The sequence below is a fragment of the Euprymna scolopes genome, chromosome 41, assembly GCF_053919585.1.
Source record: "Euprymna scolopes isolate OS-2025 chromosome 41, ASM5391958v1, whole genome shotgun sequence".
NCBI lineage: Eukaryota > Metazoa > Mollusca > Cephalopoda > Sepiida > Sepiolidae > Euprymna > Euprymna scolopes.
In genome coordinates, this window is record NC_136522.1 from 42,996,025 (window position 1) to 43,022,426 (window position 26,402).

General features: G+C 33.9%; 1 protein-coding gene across 2 annotated transcripts in view; it reads right to left on the bottom strand.

The window, feature by feature from the left end:
* Positions 1-824: 824 nt before the first annotated feature.
* LOC145266486 (uncharacterized) overlaps positions 825-26,402 on the bottom strand; it is a 125,251-nt gene continuing 99,673 nt past the window's right edge. For both annotated transcript variants that reach the window (XM_080122204.1, XM_080122205.1), the window contains exon 2: positions 825-4,742. In XM_080122204.1, coding sequence (XP_079978330.1) covers positions 1,750-4,707 — 2,958 coding nt within the window. In that variant the 5' untranslated portion in view covers positions 4,708-4,742 and the 3' untranslated portion in view covers positions 825-1,749. The remainder of the gene's footprint in view (positions 4,743-26,402) is intronic.

Here is a 26,402-nt window from a genome sequence, read left to right on the forward strand (position 1 = left end):
AACAAAATGATATACAAAACCAAATAATATACAAAACAAACTAATATACAAAGCAAAATAATATACAAAACAAAACAAAATGATGTACAAAACAAAATAATATATAAAACAAAATAATATACAAAGCAAAATAATATACAAAACAAAACAAAATCATGTACAAAACAAAATAATATACAAAACAAAACAAAATAATATACAAAACAAAATTATATGCAAAACAAAATAATATACAAAACAAAACAAAATGATGTACAAAACAAAATAATATACAAAACAAAATAATATACAAAGCAAAATAATATACAAAACAAAATGATGTACAAAACAAAATAATATACAAAACAAAATAATATACAAAACAAAATAATATACAAAACAAAACAAAATGATGTACAAAACAAAATAATATACAAAACAAAATAATATACAAAACAAAACAAAATGATGTACAAAACAAAATAATATACAAAACAAAACAAAATAATATACAAAACAAAATAATATACAAAACAAAATAATATACAAAACAAAATGATGTACAAAACAAAATAATATACAAAGCAAAATAATATACAAAACAAAACAAAATGATGTACAAAACAAAATAATATACAAAACAAAACAAAATAAAATACAAAACAAAATAATATGCAACAGAAAATGGTGTACAAAACAAAATGATGTACAAAACAAAATGATGTTCAAAGCAACATGAATCGTTTATAAATGACAAAACCAGCTTATGTTGGAAGGTTGCATGATACAATTGCCGAAACGTTATAAATGGTAAAAATGCTATAGAAAATAGAAAAAAACACAAATTCTGAAAAATGTAATATTTTATTTATTAAGTTTTTGCACTTCAATAGAGTACCTGAGTTTTCTGTGCATTTCATTCTTTTGCCGGTTCTTTCAGTCTTAGGTAAGAATGCTGACGGTCAAGTAATGCATGGGGTTTGTTTGCTGATTGTATTTTCTTTGTAATCTCGCATATTTTGCCACATCCGTTCAACAATTTATGTAGCAATTTAGGCGGTGTACGTTGTAATAATTAGTGTCTTTTAATTGTTCGAGGAAAACAACTGATATAATAAGAAGCTGTTTTTTAATCATACCATATTGCTTCCTCCAATATTTTCACACTAATTATAAACACACACATTATACATTGAACAAATAGATTTTAACAAAACGTATAATATTTCTGCTGTTTACATATTACTGTCTTCAAGAGCAATGTAAACATCTCCTTTGTTGCACCGTCCTCTTAAATAATTAAACCATGTCGATCTCTTCTGTCGTGTCGAATCTTCTAATAGCATTGTTAAGCATTCAACTCATATATACATTACATTTTATTCTCTGGTTGTGTTCGACAGTTAAAGTATAAACAATCGTACCAGAAGTTAGAAAGTACAGAAACGAAACGTTCCGTAACAGCGACAATAAAGATACCTATCTGAAACTTGTAACGCTTAAACTACCATTATCTCAATATAGAAGGCTGAAGTAGTAAGCGGTCGGCATGCTGTGAAAGAAAGTTTGTAAACGTGTTAATAAATGAAAACTCAACTAGGTTAGAGAGGTCGAACTGTTGTCAATATAAAATAATTTGCGAGTAAATATGCTAAATAAAATTAAAATTAACTGAATATTTGTTACCAAAATAAAGAAAATATTTTTTTTCTATATATATGCCATCTTTGTTTGTCTTTATCTTTTTTCTTTTTTCGGTCAATGTTGAGACTAAACTGTGAATAAATCATTGCCGTAACTTGTCATGGAAATTCTCATGGGCGTACTGCGTGATAGTGGTTTCAGGTTCATGTATGACCCAGTGGGGCTTGCTGGCGGTGTCACGTGCCACGTATTCTCATTTACACCTGACGAGAGGTCAATAAAAAGGTCGACCGTTTCATCGTTAGAAATCGGTTGTTCAAGTGACAAAGCCGATAAGCCATTTAAACATAGTTTGGGATCGTTGTCGTTACCATGTCCGCCATTTTCAAGTTTGTTGATGTCCTCCTTAGACTTTGTCTTCACCTTTTCAGATTCATTTTTCTCCGACAACTCTTGCTCGGCTTCCTCGAGCGCTGTCCCCCATATAAATAGGAAATCACTGATTGGCCAGTTCTGTCTGTAAGCTGCCAGCACTTCATCCATTTGTCCCTTGAAACTCAGAGTTTTTAAGTTTAGCTTGACTACACGGGACGAGAACACATTCTTGAGTAACAATGGCACAAACCCCCCTGCCATGGTCGCCAGGGTTTGATTTGCTGAAGATACGCGGTACACATTTCCAAAAGCCAACACAACAATAAGGACGAAAGCTAAAAACACATTTATGGTAACAAATTTCTTAGTGGCCCTTAGGAGATTTATTGAAACTAAACCGGGAGAACCCCATGTTTGAATCTCGCACATTCTTTGAAATAAACGTAGTGGTATCCTTGGCGTGTCGTATTTGTCTAAAAAGAGTGATAGATGACCGCAGTTCCATCTTGGTTCCCCTTTATCGTTATTAAATGTTGTTGGGATGGGAACTGCTGTTTTCGGTAAATTTACTTGGAACGCTGCATTCTGTTGCTCGTCGGCTGAGAGCGAGGCTACTTCTTTTATATTCTCAGCTCTGTCAGTAAGGATATCAATTATCTCTTTCGTGAAGGTTACGTAGTTTTGGTACACGTCTTGATAGCAATCGTGCATGTATAACAGCACCAAGATGCCCATGGTGACGTATTTGAGGGTTGAACCAGCATTCACAATTATACCCATCATCGTGAAGGAGGCAATTTTCAGAAAGAAGATGAGGCATTCACTAATGAGGAGGACAAAGGCAAAAAGAACCGATAGACAGAAGATGATCACTATCATGAGTTGTAGTAATCTAATAACTTGTTCTTTTCTGGTCGTAAGCTGCGTTAAAGGTTTGTCGATGTCGGCGAATGGGTTAGCAACTAATTCACTGGTCAGCAATTTTATCTTCTGGGAAGCTTTTTTTGGAATTATTCTTCGCGGTTTCTCAAAGATTGGGAATTGTTCAATGCTGTGTCTGATTATGGCAATAGTGAGGTATGCAGTGGGTATACTGTAGCACAAAAAAAGAAGTAGACCTAGTGGAACCACAATTGCCCAATAGAGAGGGGCAATTAAAAAGCCTAAAATGCCGAACTTTTTAAAAGGATCAAGTCCGAGTCTTGTCAACATTTGAACGCCACTAACGTACGTAACATCCGACATGTTTTGCAAAGAATTATTAAAAATAGCTTTAATCTTATCTCGGATCAATGGATCTGTAAAATTAATGATTACTCCAGAGGAAAAGTAGATCAAGTATGATGCAATAAATACTGGGTGTACAGGTGTAAGGTATTGCAGAAAACTGTCCGTCTTAAAATCATATTCGGTGTCCAGCTGGTTTACCATAGCGTGCAAACGTCTATCTTTGTAACGTTCATTTTCATAGAAATAAAACACGTACACCCGTATATAAAAAGGTGTCGGCAGTAATAAAAGAAGTAGTACTTTAATAAAGATTTTCATACAGGTATGCCAAGTGATGTTATAGTTGATAAACATATCCGCGCATTTACCGTATATGCTGCTTTCACAGCAGTCGGTAAACGGTTTAATATTTTTGATTTTACATCGGATGAAATTATCGTAGAGACTCTGTAGAAGCCCTGAAGGTGGATAATTGCCTTCGAAAATCCGTTTCCCCTTCACTTTAATTTGCAACTCGGCCACTTGAATCGGGACAATTTGGTTTTCAGGTAATTCTTGTATTGTATTATAGAACTTATTCCACGGCATTACATCTGAGTTTAGCAACCGCCAACGGTATTTTACAACAGAGTCCACAGTACGAGAAATGAACAATTTTATTTTGACCGGTTCTTTTAACTTTACTATATATTCAGACATAACATAATCAGCGTTGTACATACTCTGTGGCAGAAGAAGTGGACAAGCAAAGAAAAACACGAGATAAAGAGCAGACAGCAACCAGTACAGAATAGATATCCACGTCCCTGCTTCTTCATCATGGCAAGAAATTATCCCGGTAACATCTTTGGAACAACATTGGCTTAAGAATTTCGCAGCCCCATCACTAGAACGAATCACAAGGTTACAAAGGGAAGCTGTCGGCATTGGCTGACCCCCGTTGAGAACATTTAACATAGATTGGCGTATTGTCAACATGCGATCTTCATGAGATATTTCACCAAGACAACCAGTCGGGGAATCCTGAACATTGGTCTCTATTCCATCGACCCCAAACTGGAGTATTGTTAATGAGTAAACATCATATTGAAAAGGCAACTTTAGTAATGTAAGTCCTTGCATGTAGGTACTAAGGTACCAATTTTCAGGTTGATAATATTGTCCAAATTCAGCTAAGGGACTGAAAGTATAGTTCGGAAATTGCAGGTATATATGAACCAATTCCGCATTGCTATGTTTGATATTCTGAAAGTATTCTTGGAATTCCTGGCCAAATTTTGTCTGGCATGTAGATATCTTGATAGTTGTTTGGCTACTTTTATTAGAATTGGAAAATATAGAGCGCGTAACTAATTTCGAAACCTGGGCATTTTTCAGAAAGTCATTTGGATCTGTAAGGTTAGAGGAGTTGTTTAAAATCGGGATGCAGCTGCAAAAACCGATGGTGCACAAAATGATCAGAGGTGATGTCGACGTCATTCTGGACGGTTTACTATGCTATTAATCGAAGATGTCTGGAAGATAGAAGAAAAAGAGAAAATATAAGTACATATGTTTACGATCGTATTAATTAGATTCATCGAAAAATCACACTCAAGATGAGAACAGTTGTCCGATGAATCCTAATAATACGAATTATTATTCCTCATCGTAATAATTCAGCAACGTCAATCGTTTACGTTTCGAACACCGAGAAGATTAAGCTAAGAACGTCAACTTCCAACGTAGACTCTTACAAAAAACTGCCAACAATTACTCCTTGTCTGTACCTAAAACTAAACGTAAATTCTATGAACAATTCCTTATTCTTAGAGATGCTCGTCTGTTAAGCACACCATCCCGGGACTGCTTTTTATTGAATAATCTCTATCTTCCTTTTCATTCCAATTTCCTCCGAGTCTTTTCCTATGTTGTAGGGACTGCGTCTAATGCTTTTTCAATTATTGGTATAATCGTGATTTTATTCGTTGACAATTTTAATATATTCGTTTCGATTTTCTGTGAACTGCTGAAACAGTTGACTTTTATCACGTTCGGTCTTCTTACTTGGATTAGCTCGTCATTTTATAATTCGGGCCGTCAGCAGCTTGCATTCACTGACTAAAACTGTCACTAAATGAAATTGCCTGTCTTCAATGGCGATCCCTGGTGATTATTGACGTTTATAAGCGATTACTTGGGTTGGGCCATTGTCCATCCCTATGTCCCAGATGATTATGGGTTTCATATTCAATAACGTCTCTTGTTTACATCTGTAACCCAATATGCCTGCATACACAAAACATGGTGTGTTAACAGATTTTACAATAGATTGCCTTTCATAAAATGTTGTACCAGATCTTGTAGTCTATTGGTACTAGTTTGCTGCATTAGTTTTAATCTTTAGTCTCGTTGATCACAGTTTTGACTATCCAGCGTTTATATAGTTTGTTCTGATCGCGTTGTTTAATTCTACTGCACCGAGATGTAGAAAAGGACGCCGTTCTATTCACTAGATTATTTAACTTACTCGTAATCCACACCTTTAAATGAATGTTAGTTGAAATACCGAAGGACAAGTAAAACAATCAAAGTATTTGATCAAAAGGTGTGACACAATTAAGGCCCATCATGTTTACTTACCTTTGTACGAGACGACCTATCGACTACCGAGTTAGCATAAACAATCACCAGAGTGATCTCGGCCTGATTTTCCAGACTCATTAATCTTTTCAAAAAAGCCATGTTGCATTATTATCAAAACATATTTCATGGGTTATTCTCAATAAAAAGAAAACATTTTTTAACAAAAAGAAAAGTTTACGGGAACAATTCTGATCCGTAAAGAGACAGTAACAAACAAATGTAAATAAATTATTATCGAACCTCTCTCTTACCCCTGTATCGTCATGGCTGCGTTCGAATTTCATGACCGGCAGGTATTGTCCTTCCTACACTAATGATTTCGTAAGCATGAAACACAAGTGTGTGTAGGTAAATAAAAATATTATTCAATGATTATTGTAAAACCCTTAAAGAATACTTCATGATGAGCACTGTCTGGGGAATTATAACTAAGCCAATCAACAAGCCTTAATGCAATGTCCATGAATTCCGCTCTTGCGAACAGTCTAGACTGCCAAATGTATTCGTCTGAATTCGGCGTTTAATAGATTTTAATTCCATTCATACCCGTTGCGGCGTTAAATAGATTTATATTCCATTCATACCCGTTGCGTAGCCGTGAAGTAAAGGCTTAGCAAATGGAGAAAATGGTGGTTTCGTGGCTGGGTTCGAATTGCATACTCTACAAGAATTGTTTACTCTACACTGATGACTGCCGAAGCATGAAATACTAGTGTCTGTAAGCATATAAAAACTTTAGTTTTAAAAAATTGACCTCTGCGGTCTGTACCAAATTACGCGACCAATTTTTGCTCTAAACATTGGAAATTTTACATAAAGTGTATAGGAAAAGCTTTTTAATCGGCTTTTGACCGGAAATTTTTCATCCAAGAGGTCAAAGTTAAAAAGATTTGACGTTTGCGGTCTCTAGAAAACTACTCAGCCAATTTTTGGTGCAAACTTTTGAAATTTTACATAAAAGGTATTCAGACATACAGCAAGCTTTTTAGTCAGTTGTTGGGCGAAAATTTGCCAAAAGGTCAAAGTTTAAAGAGTTGACGTTACCAGACTCTACCAAACTCCTCCGCCTATTAGAGTCTAAACGCTTAAAATTTTGGATGCCGGTAACCTGGACATGAATCAAACTTTTATATCTATAATATAAAGCTGAACGTCTGTGTGTGTGTGTGTGTGTGTGTGTGTATGTGTGTGTGTGTGTCTGGTCACGAATGGGCTCCTATATGGTTGACTATTTAAAAAAAAAACTGATCACATATAATGATAGAAGATCTATCGAAGATCAGGAATGGGTATGTTTGATCTGGCAGAACGGTGGTTCATAACGGTGTTTCATAAAAATTGTGCGGTCTGTGTTCGCGCCTGGCCTCCAAATTATGAAAATAAAAAATGAAAACAAAAAAAAAAACGTTTACAAGGGGTTTTGATATAGATGCACATAAGAATACTTTGATAAGTATGTTTCAACTTAAATAGGATGGTATAATAAAAGTGTGGAGTCTGCGTTCACGCCTGTACTCCATGGAAATATGGCATACACTTTAACAAAGACTTTTCACATCTATTTGCGTAAGTATACTTTGATAATTATGCTTCAATTTGAAGAAATATGGTATAATAAAATTATTGAGTGTTCGTTCGCGCCTGACCTCTATAGAATGTAAATATGTCACAAAGTGTAACAAGGTTTTCAAAAGGGGTGAGGATACACAATAACACCTTTACTTTAATCTTAATTCACGTAAGCTTTTATTTATTTTTTTGAGTTGAATCATATTGTGTCGAATAAATTCCACTAATAAATTCAAGTTAAAGTGAAAGCCCCTCCCCCGAATAAAGTCGGAACTTTAGACAATTCTCGACAAAAATTTTGCATAACTCTGTTTTTTTCCTTCTCCACTTTGGCACTCTTTCGAAAATAGATAAATAGATAAATAATAAAAAATAAGAACGTTACTTGTTATCGTGTCAAAAGAAGGAAAAAATCCTGTTCACGTGATTACGTGGCTTTTTAAAAACATTTACATAAACTTTTTTATTTTTATTTATATATCGGTTTAAGCTTTTTTGTCAGGGTACTAGAAGGAATTCAGTTTAGTACAATCCTTTCTGTGTGTTCTTTATATTACAATAATACAATCCTGAATCTGACGGCGCAATACTACACCGTTCAATATTGTAAAACTGAAACGAAGCTGTTCTGCTTGAAAAGGGCGCCATTTTCTTCTCATTCATATTTATATCGATTCTTTGCTTTAAAAAACTAAAGTAATTACCTGTTTACTTTTTTAATATCCCATTTTGCTGTTTCGGATTATTTTACTAAAGTAAGTAAAGCTTCATTATTTTTCAAAACTGTTTTTGTTTCTTTATTTTTCGATATTTCGTCGATATTATTAAGTAAGAGTGTTTAACAGAAAAGCCAACAAACGACTACCTGAAAAAATATACACGAAATAAATGTTACCATAGTCAATAAAAGTTCAGTTCATGTATTTTTTGTTTTGAAATAGTTTTTAATGCTCTTTACTTGAAATAATTTAAGCGAACCGAAGTTAAAACGAAATTTGAGGCGATAACTACTTAAATGAATTTTTATATAAACTACACATGCCATAATCGAATATTCCTCAAGCACAAAATAACGAAAAACATTAAAATATGTTTATAAATATTCCTTACGTTGGCGGAACTCTCTTAAATTGTTGACACAGAATGCTCAGGTGACCCTCATTCAAATTGAAAACGGGGCTCTCCATTTCAAAGTCGCTGCCATTTCGATTTTTTTTAAACCGGTTCATGAATTAAAAAAAAATCTTTACAAACTACTTAAAAATACAAACCAATGAACTTTTCTACCATAAAACTAACTTATATTGACTATGGTAACATTTATTTCTTGTATATTTATATTATAGTTATATATAACATTTCCTCTTTGTTAGGAAACATCATTTTGTTGGCCACTCTTGGCTACAAATGGAAATAAAGTTGATATAAAAAATATATTTTCGTGAAAATTATCTTTACTTTCATCATATTTTGCTTGTGGTAAATTTGTGAGTATCAAGACCTATCTCTTTACAACCCTCTCGTTTTCATAACGTATCATACTTTCATTAATCACAGTCCATTTTCTGTAGACTGTTTTTGAACCCAGTCAACGACGGGTACTTCTGCTAATATATATATATATATATATATATATATATATATATATATACTAGCAAATGTACCCGTCGTTGACTGGGTTCAAAAGCAGCCTACAGAAAATGGACTCTGATTTATGAAAGTATGATAGGTTATGAAAAGGAACGGTTGTAAAGAGATAGCTTAGAATTTGGGGGTACCAAAACCAAAGCAAAATAGGATGAAAGCAAAAATAAAATAGATAAACCCCATAATTTATTATACCATAACTGAAACAATTATCACAATATTCTGTGGATCTATATTAAAAAAACTTGTTAAACTTTGTGACATATTTCCATTCTATGGAGGTCAGGCGCGAACCATTTCTTCAAAATGAAACGTAATCATCAAAGTACACTTACGCAGATAGATATGAAAAGTCTTTATTAAAGTTTGTGCCTATTTCCATTCTATGAAGACCAGGCGGAACGCAGGCCTCACAATTTTATTATTCCATTCCTATTTGAATGAAAACATACTTATCAAAGTATTATTATGTTCATCTATATCAAAATCATTTGTAAACGTTTTTTTTTAAATTTTTTATTTCCATACTTTGTGGACCAGGCGCGTACGCAGACCCCATAATTTTAATGAATCATTATGATGTCAGATCAAACATACCCATTCCCGTGTTTCGATACATCTTCTATCATTATATGTGATCAGTTTTCTATAATAGTCAACCATATAGTAGCCTATTCGTGACCAGACACACGCACACAAACGTTCAGCTTTATATTATATTATATTATATTATATATTATATATATATATATATATATATATATATATATATATATATATATATATATATATATATATATAGCAGGATATTTGTAAATGCATTGCGAAGTGGAAGTATTGTCCACAGCCAGAAATTATACGGTAAAGTCCTCCCCTGAAAACAAATCAGCGGAAAATAGCTGGCCCAAATAAAATCATCTCTCATTTATTGATAATGTCATTGTCAACACTGGAGCTTATTAGAGATTAGTGTTGGTTAGGGGCGATTACTTGCGGGTACTGGTGGGAACTTGTAGGAAACTTGTAGAGAACTGATTGTCTTTTCAATTGGCAGTCACTGGCAGCCCTGATTAGTATCGGCCTCCATTGGCCTGCGTCGAACTGAAATCATCTTCAACAGTCGGGCCGTCAGGAAATTACACTCACTGACTATAACTGTCACTAAATGAAATTGTCTGTTTATGATTATTTACGTTAATAAGCAGTTAGTTGGGTTGGGCCATTGTCTATCCCTATCATTCATGAGCAGTGTCGAGTCTCCAATAAGGCTCGACGCTGTTATGAAATGAAATTGCCTGGCTTCAATATTTGTGCACTGTCATCCATTGTATGGTATTGAAATTCAGTTGGCACTGTTGGTCACTGGTTGTTCTGCAGGTGATTGATAGTGATTTTTATGTGGCTTATGCCAATTCTTAGCAGTCATTAGCTGCAACTGATAGGCAAAACGCTTGGCTTCAATTTTTATCGAGTGGTGAGCAACGTCATCTATATGTGTTATTGCTCTTTTAAGGTAGCTATTATCACCTCAGGGTACTAGCTATACAGGCGGGAAAAGACGAGCATAGACTGATACAAGCAGGTATATGCTTATCTGACGGGCACAGGCGGGCACAGACGGGTACAAGCAGGTACAGGCACATGCAAGCCCTGGCAGGTACAGGTTTATTATGGTTGACACTGGCGAACACTAGCGGGTTTTAACGGGCAGAAGCGGGCCCTGTTTGGTGCAGGCAGCCACTGCCAACTCTGGTCAGCCCTAGTGCGTATTTTGTTCCAAACCTGAGGAAAGCAAGGGGCAAAGCAAGCGAAAACCGATCCTAATTTTTTTATACAATCCTAGATTGATGCATCGACGTCGACTGCTACTACAGTAGAAATAGATAATAGGAATTATCTAGTAAGTGTAATAAATTCAAGTCGCTTCAAACCGAAAGAGTTTAAATCGTATTAGAATGTTGACGACTAATCGGTAATGCACGAATGATCAACGTTATCGAGAATAGGTTTAATTAGGAACAATACAAAATTGGACTTGAATATACGAATAAAATAGCAGAGCATCCAAAACAGAATAAACGAAATAGGTATTAACGGACAAAGTAATCTATTACTTGTCTTTAGCTGACGAGGAACCACTGTTTTGATTGTACGTACCGTCGCATCCTGGGGAAAGAGTACTTGGACAATATCATAACGACAATGGTCACGTGGGTGTTGCGAAGACGTTCCATCCAATTAGAGAAAATTATTTTTGGTCGTGTTTACTTAAGGATATAAACGAATATCTACGCAAATTTATTCCATGCCAAACTATAATTGTAGGAAAACAACCTCAAATCAGAATTGTCCACGTCATCATGATTATCTAGACGATGAGTTTTATGTTCCGTTTACGAAGCATTGTACTGTGGCACGTAGTATGACGTCAGAAGCGTAAAAGAATAGATGCGGAAAGTCACGGAATCGGAAAACTTTCAGGCTTTATAGATAAAAGTAGGTTCAGCACAGATGTAAATAAGAATAGCACTGAGACACAGAAAAAAAGGAGAAAATGAAATGCTCTACATTGCAGGTTCGGTTTACTAGTTCTTTAGTCGAGCAACCGTGTCCCTTATCCTAAAATTTAGAACAAGAAAAATCTTTCTCCTGTTGGGCCAGACAATGAATGCCATGTGCGATATACATTCTTGTTTCAAATATAGTATGTTGAAATGGTGAATAAAATTGTAAAATTGCAGAGAAGACCTTGATGAAAAACACATATACTGTCGAGTGTCATTTACCTGATGTTAATTTAAAAATTGACGCGATTAATCAGTAGTTCATGCCTCGAGAAAAGTTAAGAAAAAATGTTTACATGAAACTGAAAAGCGAAATCAACCTGATTCCTTTTTCTCTAATGTACTAGCATTTATATATTTTATTACTATTTTCACGATTTTTTTAAATTTTTATTAGCTTTTTTTTCTTTTGAAGATAAAAGACATTGTAACGAGTGATTAAATACACAGGAAAAGAGAGATGAACCGAATTTTTTCTTTTAGATCTTATAAACTGTGGAAATGCATTATTCTATTATTAGGATAATGTTTTCTGTTTTGTTTAGTTTTTGTTTTCTGTTTTGTTTAGTTGTTTTCTGTTTTGTTTACTTGTTTTCTGTTTTGTTTAGTTGTTTTCTGTTTAGGACCCAAAGCGGTGTGTTTCTGGTGGAAGGGAGACATGTAAAAAATGTTCGAAAATTTTTTGTAAAAATAACAGGGAACAAATGTTCAATAATAGTGTTGGGTGATGCCGAAATAGACTGTTAATTCAAGCATAAAAAATCCAAGATGATGCTGGGATCCCCCAAAAATAGCAAGCGGGAGGAAGCGTTCCAGTTCGCCTGTGGCGAAGAAAGACAACAAATGCTAAATAAAGAAGCAATTGATGCAATCATAATGAAAGGAAATGGTTTTGGGCCAGTTTGATAGAGATACAAAGGTCAATAACCGCTCGCTATGCATCGGGCTGTCGCCGCTACACCCTACCTCTATCTCTGCTGCATGATCACACGCGTCGGTTGTAAAATAAAATCGTTTGTTTTTAGGACGAGAAAAAGGTGTCGTTTATTTCTTAAAAAAAAACAACTATACACTCGTACGCAATAAAAAGCCAGAGCTGCTATTTATACCTATATTTCAAGACTTGATCGATATCTAACAAGGGAATAAGAATAAACAAAATATGGTGTACACCTATTTAGACGAGATTTTGATGTTTCCATTGGTGGCCGGAAGTCGAAACTGAATGTTAGTTACTTAGCCGGGCAGGTTGGCATATTTGTTAAATCAATTTCCGAAATATGGATCGCTATAGTGTTAAGTGTTGTTAGAAATTATTATATCCTATTTTTATTGAAACTACCAGGACTCGTTAACTGGCGTTTCCCAATGAAAACATGACAGATCAATAACAGAATCGTTACTGGCAAAACCAAGGGGTCAATATGCACTGGTAGTCCAACCTACAGATGTTTAATCCAAAAATTGCTCTTAACATGGGGTGGTTAAACATATGAAAATACCCTACGGAATAAACACCTGTAACCTCCCCATGTTACGAACGGTTTTCAGAATAAACACCCTTTGAAAGTTGAACTACGTGTGCACATTGACCAACGAATGTTGCGTTTACATGATGAGAATGTTTTGTCCGAGCAAGGAAAGAGAAATATGTGTCTGATTGCATTGTACGTAAGTTACGTGTGCGGAAGGAAAGCGTTAGCAAGCGTGTTAAATGTCAATAATTCTGAAATTTTTTGTTAGAGCTCACCGTAGTAAAATGCTTAGGGTCCAGTTTGTAAATTTAATAGTTGTGTGCGATCATCAGTACTTCCAAGCGGCTGTATATGTTTTTTTTTTATCAGAATTGCACCATTTGTAGAAGAGCGGAAGAGAAATTATTCATGAATGAGACAATTTTTATTTTTGTTCCTATTCAGAGTGCCCCTCTTTTGTGAGGTGGATTTTCCCTCACATTAAAACTCTGCCCTCGATGGTAGGCATTGTAATGTGCAAACATCGACCCTCGTTTTTAGGCGATCAGAATGAGAAAAGGGAGTTTTGTCCTAATAAACTATGTAATGAGTACTTCTGAAGATCAAAACTCTTGTGAACATAACAGGCAAAGAAAAAAGTGGGTTATCAAAATGTTTTAGTAGGTACGTACAAAATGAATGCCAATGCTCAAAATGTATAAACATCTTGATCCCTCCTTTTAAGTATTTTCTAAAAAAAAATCCAATGTAAACAAAGTAATTTAGAAATCGTTAGATAAATGTCGCAAATTTTGCGATGTATTTTTGTCTTCACTGTGACACAAAACAAAGAGAAAAGGGAGATAGACAGGTAGCACGTCAGAAATACTGAAATTTGTGCAGTGAGAAAATATATGAGCATCCCTATCAGAATTTTACGATATACTATTGAAAATAAATCACCCCCTTCTCTTAGTCAGTAGGAAAAACATATAATGATATCCCTCATAGAACTGATCAGAGTAATAATTTAGTCCGAGAAAGCAGGGCAATTGGTGTCGGAGCGGCCTAAATGTCGTACTGATTGTTGGGGACGTATCCCTGACGGGTATGAAAAGAAAAAAAATTTGACACATTATAAGATTTAATATTTTGTCTAGCTTGAAAGCAGAAAGCCCAGTTCTTCCAAAACCAAAACGCGGCAATTTGTACGTGTGCGAGAATTGCCGTGAACGGCCCCGCCAGCATTCTCATGGAGTCGATGATAAAGCCACCATTCTTACTGAAAGAGAATGGGGATGTGGAGTAACGCCATCGCCACACACAATAAAAAACAAGTATAGTTTGAGAGGTTGGTCACTTGAGATCAAGCTAACAATATTTACCATCAACATAGCTCAACTTGACGAGCTAGCTAATCCAATGTGATTTCATTAGTTCTCTTATTTATTATTATTTTATCATTTATTATTATTTATATGACCTTTTAATAACGACTCTAATCGTAAGTTAAAATTATTATTTTTTTACATAGGGGTCACCGCTTATCAAAGCCCAGAGGCCACTCGAGGATAAGGGTTAATAAGTATACATTAGTCATTGTGATTTTAGCGTAGTAAACATTAGTGGGAATTTTGTAACTTGGATTACTTGGGGGGACGGTTCAATAACAACTTGTTCACGTTGGACTTGTAGACAATCAGCTGGAAAGCAGGCGAACGGAATAGAGTTTCACAGGCGAGCAAAAAGAAGCCCTGTTCATGGAATCTATGTTTAGGTGTAGGCGCGGATAAAGAGTGTGGGTAATTGTTGATAGTGGTTCTGGCTAGATGAGTGTTTTTCGTGAAAGTCTGGCGATGGGGGACCAGAGATCGAAGTTCAGATAGACACCTGCCATGAAAATAACGATAAGCAGGGACGGCTGACTACAATATGGTTGTGTTCAAGTCTAAAGTAAATAAGTTCTTGATGAGCCGTTCCATATAAGTTATTAAATTTACCAAATTTTCATTACTAATGATTACTATATTGACCAATTTCTACTGTACACTCTTTAACCCTTATCCTTGAGTAGCCTCTGGGCCTTGATAATGTGGTGATGCCTTTGTAAAAAAAAAAAAAAAAAGGCTCGCTACGTCTCTTCTGTGGGAAAGGGGTTGCAGAGAAGAAAAAAGGGCATTCCCCACTAAGTTACGAAGTCTATTTTGAACTCTGTCAAGACGGGATAAGCTGCTTCTAGCAGCTCCTGCCCAGATGTGGCAACAGTACTCCATCGTTCGCCGAACCTGGCTTTTATATAGGTAGAGAATTGCATCAGGAGTGAGATATTTACTGGAGCGGTAGAAGGATCCCACAATTTTTCCAGCGACTTTGGCAATTGATTTGATATACGTGTTCTATTTCAGATCGGGAGTAAAGATCAAGCCCAGAAGCTTGTCAAAACATGAAGCCTCCCCAAGACAAGAGCCATTCATTTCAGTTGATAGCAGCTGGGCAGCAGAGCGTTGATGATGTAAAAAATAGAAGCTTGGTTTTAGATGCATTAAAAGTAACCACCCACTTCTTTCCCCATTGTACCACGTGCTCGAGATCAGAGGAGAGAGAGTCAGAGAGAACTTAGTCGTTTATGATCTTCGAAGTGCTTCCATAGATGGTAGTGTCGTCAGCATAAATGTCTACGAATGATCTAAGGATGGGGTCTGAAAGATCATTGATGTAGATCAGGAAGAGAGTTGGGTCCAGGATGGACCTCTGAGGGACTCTCATTTCTGCCCATCATAAGAACCATTTATTTTTTGAAATAAAACTCGAGATTAAAATAATTAAGCACTACTGTTTAAATATTCTGTATTTGTGCATAGATAATTTGTTTCAGCAACTATTTATATTATTTATGTAATTATTTTTATTTCAAAAGCAATAAAAGTAATTTTTATTGACCATGAAACTCTAGCGTATAAAAGTTCGTATTATCAAAAAAACATTAACACAATACTTGTACAGGATTAAACGATACAATTTTCGCCCTATAAAATACGACATACTTCTATTCTTTTTTGATAAAAACCGCGTTTTTTTTTGTTTTGTTGCAGACCATCTCTTAGTTGGTCAGATGTGCACAAATACCAAGGGTGATAGGAGCCTTCTATCATTTCTGAAAGTGAAACAATGTTCACTGAGCAAGATCGGAGATGCGCCGCTAGAAAACTCATGCTCTCTAGCGATCCAAATTATGACAACATGACCAATGCCAGCACCCTCAAAATGCAAATCCGAACGGTTCAACGCTGGAGGTCTCAGCTCAACGAAGTTTCCGGCCACGATTATTGTCTTTGGTGTAGTTTCAAACGAGGGTAACTTTATGACACCTTACATCTTGGAACTCGACTTGAAAGTCAACACCAAAGTGCACCTAAATCTGCTGAAGAGTATGGTGATCCCCGGGTGCAATCGGGTAGCCGCTGGCAGACCCTCAGTGGGGCAGCAGAACTCAGGACGGCCCAAAAGTCCAAAGATACCCAGGCTTGGCTTCAGAAGTAATACTACGACTTACTACCTTCCTTTCAATGGCCCCTTCTCCTGACCTGAACTCGCTGAACTACTTCGTTTGGTCATACGTGAGAAAATGACCAACATGACCTCCCACAAAACTAAAGCCAACCTGATTGCCGCCATCCGCCGAGTATTCGCCGAGCTCCCGCCGGCGCTTATGGAAAAGGCATGCTCCCGGTTCCGGCCCGTATCAAGGCGGTGATTGAGGCTAAATTCAGCTCTACTACATAACTGAGTTACCTGAATGGATTTTTTTTCAATAAATGTTTTAAAATAAAGCTGTAGTGTTACTTTATTTGGGGCGGTAATTTATCGTTCCACCCCGTATGTCTGTGTGTCTGTAAATTACAGAAAATAGTAATTATTCACCAAGGATGATTTATACCGTGTAAAGTCTCTGCTTGGACGGGTGAATAACGCGTATATATATATATATATATATATATATATATATATATATATATGTATATATATATATGTATATATATATAATATACATCGGCAAGTTAAAGTTCAAACTGATTATTTCAACTTGCCGAAATAATTTTAATTATTTCTGCGTATGCTTAAATTCGGTTAATTTCTTTACGTCATTTAATATTAAAATTGTATCACCTATCTCTCGATAGCTATATCTATAGGAGACGCATCGGGAGCGCAAAGTGTTTTGGTTTCCATTTTAGTTGATGTCATTCAAGTGCCTTTCTCAACTTTTGGAATCATTTCTAGGTACAGTATAATATTCAATAAAGAATTAGCCCGGTAATTATAAATACGAAATTTGAATTAATTAAAATATTTTTAAGCGTAGTAATCCCCTCCCCCGGTAGTCCACAATTATAAAAAAAGCGGGAGCACAAATAAGCAATCAATAAAAACAATAATTGCGTAAAAATCAGTAAGGTACAACTTATTTGTATTTATTTTTTTGTTACATGGAAAGGCTGTCCCCTTTCCATGTAAATAAGAAGAATATTACATAAGTGAAAATGAGATTAGGATAAGCCTAGAATCGAACCCTCTAGGCAAAGTTATGAAATGGAATGTGAGAAAATAAAGCCATTATTAATTCTTTTAGAATTCTGAATATTAAATATTTCAGTAAAAGAATGAGCAATGAAAATTAAAAATACATTGTTAAAAAAATAAGTTAGGAGAGGATTCTTTCGTTTGCAGAAATGTGTTTTGGACAAACACATGAACAGCCACGTGAAATTAGTCACGTTTGAAAAACACACGTCTGGCGTCATAGACAGACGACAATTCTCCATATAGGTCTATGTGTTCGTCAGTCAGAGAGTCAGTCAGACAATGTCAGAGAGAGAGAGAGAGAGAGAGAGAGAGAGAGAGTTGAGAGTCAGTCAGTTGGCAGTCAGTGGTCAGCTGACCCTTTGGAAGCGAAGAGTAGAAGATTAACCATGTAGATACAAGTGAATTCCTGACGTCATTCGACCGGTCGATCCGATAAATGAAAGAAGTCATCATCATGTTTGTACGTGTTGTCTCGTGACGTCATACAGTTACGACAGAAAAGGTAATTGTTATTAACATTATCTATAATGAACATTGTGTAATCCCTCGAGGATTATGAACCTCCCCTCCTCTGTGTTAAGAACTTGTATACATCTCCATTCAGTATCTATATGAAGTCCCCAAGCATCCCAGAACTGTAATAAATGTCTTCTATCCCTCTCATCACTATCGTTATATCTATTATATGTATTGTCCCAATATGAATCCTCCGTCATATCTCTTAAGATGAGTCACCCACTATACAACATTTTCTTGATTTGATTATTAATGTCAGGTAATTACAGTATCAACCATGTAAAGGTTGCTAACATCCATAAAATGAATGTTGTGCTCTGGAACTTAGAGGATATAAACATGGCACGCCAGGTTTTCAGCCTTCGTAGTTTTACGATTCTCCACTGCCATCCAACGGGGCGTAATCCAGTCCGAAAAACAATGATTATTCCTGAACGCGGCAATATACATCCGTATTAGCATGGATTTGTGGGTCATCTCAGATGACCGAAAAAAAGTTTGTGAATATAACAAGTATGACTAGAATAACAGCCCGAATCATGTGAATAATTCAACGCTTAATAAATGAACTGCGGAGAATACAACGGTCATAAATGAACTGCGGCGAATACAACGCTTCATAAATGAACCACGGAGAATACAACATTCAAATGGATGAGTAGTGTTAATAATGGATGTTATATTTAACTGTGGGAAGTTATTTTCTGTTAAGATCACGGAGATTAGTTTTGACAAGCGCTTGAAAATGGGTGTAAAAATATTTCGAATCACATGACGTCATTGAGAATGTTTAGGTTTTATCAGTTGATACGTAAACTAATCGAATAGAAAATATGTATTTTTAATATAACAGCATAAATCAACCTCTTTTATACCTGCTTTATCCTTAACTGTGTCTCCCGAATACTTACACGGTAAATAAAAGAATACATTTGTTTTAAAATAACCTATCTCCGTTTTTTTTCATTTAACAACTTACGATATTTTTCGACCAGCAATGAAACATCGTCATTGATTTGATTGTTTCGTTGACAATAAATTTTGGGCGACATAAGACCTCACCATGACTAATAAAGCTCGAGGGATAATCGATATTCGACACGACAACGAGAAAAGAAATCGGAATCAGAGGAAATGATATAAATAATAGTTGGTCTCATATGACAATTAGCGAGTTCTACATGCGTGTAAACATACATTCCAACTTTTTTTTTCAGCATTAAGTAAAGTTTTTATTTCACTCTTATAATCCGATTTCATTGTTTATTCCAAGTAATCTAGCTATTCAATGACTGAGCGTAACGATTACGAGACACAAGATGAGACATACACGCGTAAATTTTTACCTCACTATTTTATCAAAGATCCATTCTGACATGAATTCCATATGTCGGTAAAATATAATATCCTTATTAGGCGAGGCTCACCGCTTATTAAGACCCCAAGGACATTCTTGGAGAAGAGTTAATGAGTGTCAACATCGTGATTATCGGTAATCGTAGCACATGGATAACGTTTCATATTTAAGACGACAGGTCAACAGGAACCTGCTAACGTTATATTTGAAAACAATCCTGTTATAGTCAGCGGGGAAGCAGCCCCACAGTATTGCGTTTTACAGACGGGCATTTCTAGAAAAGAAACTTTGCTCATTGAACTCATGTTTAGTTTTAGGCACAGGTAGATAATAAGCGAAATCGTCTGCTGTTATTGTAGTTTGACAAACCTGGCTGCGAATATTCTACAGGAAGAAGGGTATGGGTAGAAGCTCAGTTGAACACTTCCTACATTCGAACATTTTCTAGCGTTTATTACTCCTTTATTATATGATTTCATTGTTTTTTTCTTTTTGTCAAGTAATATACTTTTCAAATGATTACTGGAGTGTAACGATATCTAGACACAAGCCGCGACGTACACACGTCGCTTATCGTCTAATTATTTCAGTATCTATATCACATGCCTATTCTGACATGGCTTCCATATATAGGCCAACTATTATATTTCGTTTGTGGAAGTTTATTCAGAAAATATACGCGTACAAAAAAATAATCACCGAACCAGTTAGTCTTTTTGGCTAGGAGTAACTTGTAGTATATGTTCTGATGCTTCACTTTAATCTTTCGGTTAGTGAATATTAAATCTGTCTAGATTTCAGTAATTCTTAATATTATCATATTTAGAATGCCTTTTTTATGGACAGGAGTCCTCCACATTAATAACCGACCCTGTGTTTTATTCTGTCCTCGTTAGAAGGCAAATGAATAGGGACAAACAATCCGTGAAGATCGCACATGTGCGGTTTTCTCATAAAATGAACTGATAAGGGTTAATAGTCGATAAAACCCACCAAACAACCAAACAACAGAGAATTTCACAACCTGAATAAATATGTAAACATATTCAATTAGTATTATTTATTCATTAGGAGTAATCACACAAGCCATCATCAAAGATTGCTTGTTAAGAACGACTTGTGGTATTCTCTGGAGTCTGAGTAATAATAAGTCTCCCCAGACTTCCACCTCTTTCGATAATCTTTGCAAAAGAATTTGCGTTATCGCTTACTTTTGATTTCTCGTTGGCAGCGACCATTACCCATCACTGTTTTAGTCATATTTACGCTTAGCCAGCGGAGGTCTGGCGAGTGCTTCTTCTCCTCGATCTTTTCATCCTCCTTGACCATCATTAATTGGTGTGATGCCCGTTTATGATGACACCCACACACACAAAACAAAACAAAAGGTGTGGTATCTTACAATTATACAGTTTAAATTTTCATAATTCCATGTGATGTTCCTTTGTGTTTTACACCTCTAGCCGTTTCTGTGTCCAGTTTGTGTGTGTAGTTCATGTGTGATATTAGTGTCCACATTCAAGAGTTTTCCTTGATATTTCTGAAGTTTCCATTATTAATATCCGTTATAGTTCCTCAGCCGTTTATCCGATTCAAATATCTTCTTCCATTCTGTTTTCAAAGTTTTTCAGTATTGTTCCTAGTGCTCCTACTATTATTGATATCATCTTGATTTTCTCCATTTTCTAAATCTCCCTGAGCTCTCTGGCCAGTTCCATGTATTTGTTGCGTTTCTCAGATTCCTTGATTTGTGTGGTCTGCTGGAACAGCAAAATCTACAATCAGGCAGGACTTCTTATTAACTATTATGACATCCAGTCTTCTTGCTTGGATGAATTCATCTGCATTATAGGATCTTGTGACATTCATTTTCCAGTACAGCTACCGGTTTGTGCTTGCACCATTTGTCTGTGTGTTCGAGGTGGACGTGTTTGCATTATCGCCAATGTACTTCCCTCCCCACTTGATCGTGTCTATTTTAATATTTTTTGGACAGGTTTGCTGCATTCACGTATTATGAGATTTATTGTTTCGTCTCTTTGTCTGTAGAGTCTACATTTGCTTGTGTCTTGTAGACCCTTGCTCTAATGTGGTTTGTTCTAATTGCGTCATCTTGTGCAGCTGTTATTAGTGATTCGGTTTCCATGTTTAGGTTTCACTTTTTGTAGCAATTTCCGGGTGTTTTCGTTAGTCTCTTCTTTTGAAATCCTTATGAATCGTCCATGTAGCTGTTACTCTTCCCATTTTTCTTTCCTCATCTTATTCCACATCTCTTTTTCTATCTTGTTTGTTTCTTAATTATCTCTTACTACGGTAATTTTTCTTTTAATTTTATGCATTATGTATTTATCGAATTATTTTTGTGTTATTTACTCGTCTTATTCCACATCTCTTTTTCTATCTTGTTTGTTTCTTAATTGTCTCTTATTGCGGTAATTTTTCTTTTAATTTTATGCATTATGTATTTATAGAATTATTGTTTGTGTTATTTACTCGTCTAATTCCACATCTCTTTTTCTATCTTGTTTGTTTCTTAATTGTCTCTTACTGCGGTAATTTTTCTTTTAATTTTATGCATTATGTATTTATCGAATTATTGTTTGTGTTATTTACTCGTCTTATTCCACATCTCTTTTTCTTTCTTGTTTGTTTCTTAATTTTCTTTTGCTGCGGTAATTTTTCTTTTAATTTTATGCATTATGTATTTATCGAATTATTGTTTGTGTGATTTACTCGTCTTATTCCACATCTCTTTTTCTATCTTGTTTGTTTCTTAATTGTCTCTTACTGCGGTAATTTTTCTTTTAATTTTATGCATTATGTATTTCTCGAATTATTGTTTGTGTTATTTACTCGTCTTATTCCACATCTCTTTTTCTATCTTGTTTGTTTCTAAATTGTCTCTTACTGCGGTAATTTTTCTTTTAATTTTATGCATTATGTATTTCTCGAATTATTTTTTGTGTTATTTACTCGTCTTATTCCACATCTCTTTTTCTATCTTGTTTGTTTCTTAATTGTCTCTTACTGCGGTAATTTTTCTTTTAATTTTATGCATTATGTATTTATCGAATTATTTTTTGAGTTATTTACTCGTCTTATTCCACATCTCTTTTTCTATCTTGTTTGTTTCTTAATTGTCTCTTGCTGCGTAAATTTTCTTTTAATTTTATGCATTATGTATTTATCGAATTATTGTTTGTGTTATTTACTCGTCTTATTCCACATCTCTTTTTCTTTCGTGTTTGTTTCTTAATTGTCTCTTGCTGCGGTAATTTTTCTTTTAATTTTATGCATTATGTATTTATCGAATTATTTTTTGTGTTATTTACTCATCTTATTCCACATCTCTTTTTCTATCTTTGTTGTTTCTTAATTGTCTTTTGCTGCGGTAATTTTTCTTTTAATTTTATGCATTATGTATTTATCGAATTATTGTTTGTGTTATTTACTCGTCTTATTACACATCAATTTTCTATCTTGTTAGTTTCTTAATTGTCTCTTACTGCGGTAATTTTTCTTTTAATTTTATGCATTATGTATTTATCGAATTATTGTTTGTGTTATTTACTCGTCTTATTCCACATCTCTTTTTCTATCTTGTTTGTTTCTTAATTGTCTCTTACTGCGGTAATTTTTCTTTTAATTTTATGCATTATGTATTTATCGAATTATTGTTTGTGTTATTTACTCGTCTTATTCCACATCTCTTTTTCTTTCTTGTTTGTTTCTTAATTGTCTCTTGCTGCGGTAATTTTTCTTTTAATTTTATGATTTATGTATTTATCGAATTATTTTTTGTGTTATTTACTCGTCTTATTCCACATCTCTTTTTCTATCTTGTTTGTTTCTTAATTGTCTTTTGCTGCGGTAATTTTTCTTTTTATTTTATGCATTATGTATTTATCGAATTATTGTTTGTGTTATTTACTCGTCTTATTACACATCTCTTTTTCTATCTTGTTTGTTTCTTAATTGTCTCTTGCTGCGGTAATTTTTTTTTTAATTTTATGCATTATGTATTTATCGAATTATTGTTTGTGTTATTTACTCGTCTTATTCCACATCTCTTTTTCTATCTTGTTTGTTTCTAAATTGTCTCTTACTGCGGTAATTTTTCTTTTAATTTTATGCATTATGTATTAATCGAATTAATTTTGTGTTATTTACTCGTCTTATTCCACATCTCTTTTTCTATCTTGTTTGTTTCTTAATTGTCTCTTACTGCGGTAATTTTTCTTTTAATTTTATGCATTATGTATTTATCGAATTATTGTTTGTGTTATTTACTCGTCTTATTCCACATCTCTTTTTCTATCTTGTTTGTTTCTTAATTGTCTCTAACTGCGGTAATTTTTCTTTTCATTTTATGCATTATGTATTTATCGAATTATTGTTTGTGTTATTTACTCGTCTTATTCCACATCTCTTTTTCTATCTTGTTTGTTTCTTAATTGTCTCTTGCTGCAGTAATTTTTCTTTTAATTTTATGCATTATGTATTTATCGACTTATTTTTTGAGTTATTTACTTATCTTATTCCACATCTCTTTTTCTATCTTGTTTGTTTCTTAATTGTCTCTTGCTGCGGTAATTTTTCTTTTAATTTTATGCATTATGTATTTATCGAATTATTGTTTGTGTTATTTACTCGTCTTATAACACATCTATTTTCTATCTTGTTTGTTTCTTAATTGTCTCTTGCTGCGGTAATTTTTCTTTTAATTTTATGCATTATGTATTTATAGAATTATTGTTTGTGTTATTTACTCGTCTTATTCCACATCTCTTTTTCTATCTTGTTTGTTTCTTAATTGTCTCTTACTGCGGTAATTTTTCTTTTAATTTTATGCATTATGTATTTATCGAATTATTTGTTGAGTTATTTACTCGTCTTATTCCACATCTCTTTTTCTATCTTGTTTGTTTCTTAATTGTCTCTTACTGCGGTAATTTTTCTTTCAATTTTATGCATTATGTATTTATCGAATTATTGTTTGTGTTATTTACTCGTCTTATTCCACATCTCTTTTTCTATCTTGTTTGTTTCTTAAGTGTCTCTTATTGCGGTAATTTTTCTTTTAATTTTATGCATTATGTATTTATCGAATTATTTTTTGTGTTATTTACTCGTCTTGTTCCACATCTCTTTTTCTATCTTGTTTGTTTCTTAAGTGTCTCTTACTGCGGTAATGTTTCTTTTAATTTTATGCATTATGTATTTATCGAATTATTGTTTGTGTTATTTACTCTTCTTTTTCACATCTCTTTTTCTATCTTGTTTGTTTCTTAAGTGTCTTTTTCTGCGGTAATTTTTCTTTTAATTTTATGCATTATGTATTTATCGAATTATTGTTTGTGTTATTTACTCGTCTTATTCCACATCTCTTTTTCTATCTTGTTTGTTTCTTAAGTGTCTCTTACTGCGGTAATTTTTCTTTTAATTTTATGCATTATGTATTTATCGAATTATTGTTTGTGTTATTTACTCATCTTATTCCACATCTTTTTTCTATCTTGGTTGTTTCTTAATTGTCTCTTGCTGCGGTAATTTTTCTTTTAATTTTATGCATTATGTATTTATCGAATTATTTTTTGTGTTATTTACTCGTCTTATTCAACATCTCATTTTCTATCTTGTTTGTTTCTTAATTGTCTCTTACTGCGGTAATTTTTCTTTTAATTTTATGCATTATGTATTTATCGACTTATTTTTTGTGTTATTTACTCATCTTATTCCACATCTCTTTTTCTATCTTGTTTGTTTCTTAATTGTCTCTTACTGCGGTAATTTTTCTTTTAATTTTATGCATTATGTATTTATCGAATTATTGTTTGTGTTATTTACTCGTCTTATTCCACATCTCTTTTTCTATCTTGTTTGTTTCTTAATTGTCTCTTACTGCGGTAATTTTTCTTTTTATTTTATGCATTATGTATTTATCGAATTATTGTTTGTGTTATTTACTCGTCTTATTCCACATCTCTTTTTCTATCTTGTTTGTTTCTTAATTGTCTCTTACTGCGGTAATTTTTTTTTAATTTTATGCATTATGTATTTATCGAATTATTTTTTGAGTTATTTACTCGTCTTATTCCACATCTCTTTTTCTATCTTGTTTGTTTCTTAATTGTCTCTTGCTGCGGTAATTTTTCTTTTAATTTTATGCATTATGTATTTATCGTATTATTGTTTGTGTTATTTACTCGTCTTATTCCACATCTCTTTTTCTATCTTGTTTGTTTCTTAAGTGTCTCTTACTGCGGTAATGTTTCTTATAAGTTTATGCATTATGTATTTATCGAATTATTGTTTGTGTTATTTACTCGTCTTATTCCACATCTCTTTTTCTATCTTGTTTGTTTCTTAAGTGTCTCTTACTGCGGTAATTTTTCTGTTAATTTTATGCATTATGTATTTATCGAATTATTGTTTGTGTTATTTACTCGTCTTATTCCACATCTCTTTTTCTATCTTGTTTGTTTCTTAAGTGTCTCTTACTGCGGTAATTTTTCTTTTAATTTTATGCATTATGTATTTATCGAATTATTGTTTGTGTTATTTACTCGTCTTATTCCACATCTCTTTTTCTATCTTGTTTGTTTCTTAATTGTCTCTTACTGCGGTAACTTTTCTTTTAATTTTATGCATTATGTATTTATAGAATTATTGTTTGTGTTATTTACTCGTCTTATTCCACATCTCTTTTTCTATCTTGTTTGTCTCTTAATTGTCTCTTGCTGCGGTAATTTTTCTTTTAATTTTATGCATTATGTATTTATCGAATTATTGTTTGTGTTATTTACTCATCTTATTCCACATCTTTTTTCTATCTTGGTTGTTTCTTAATTGTCTCTT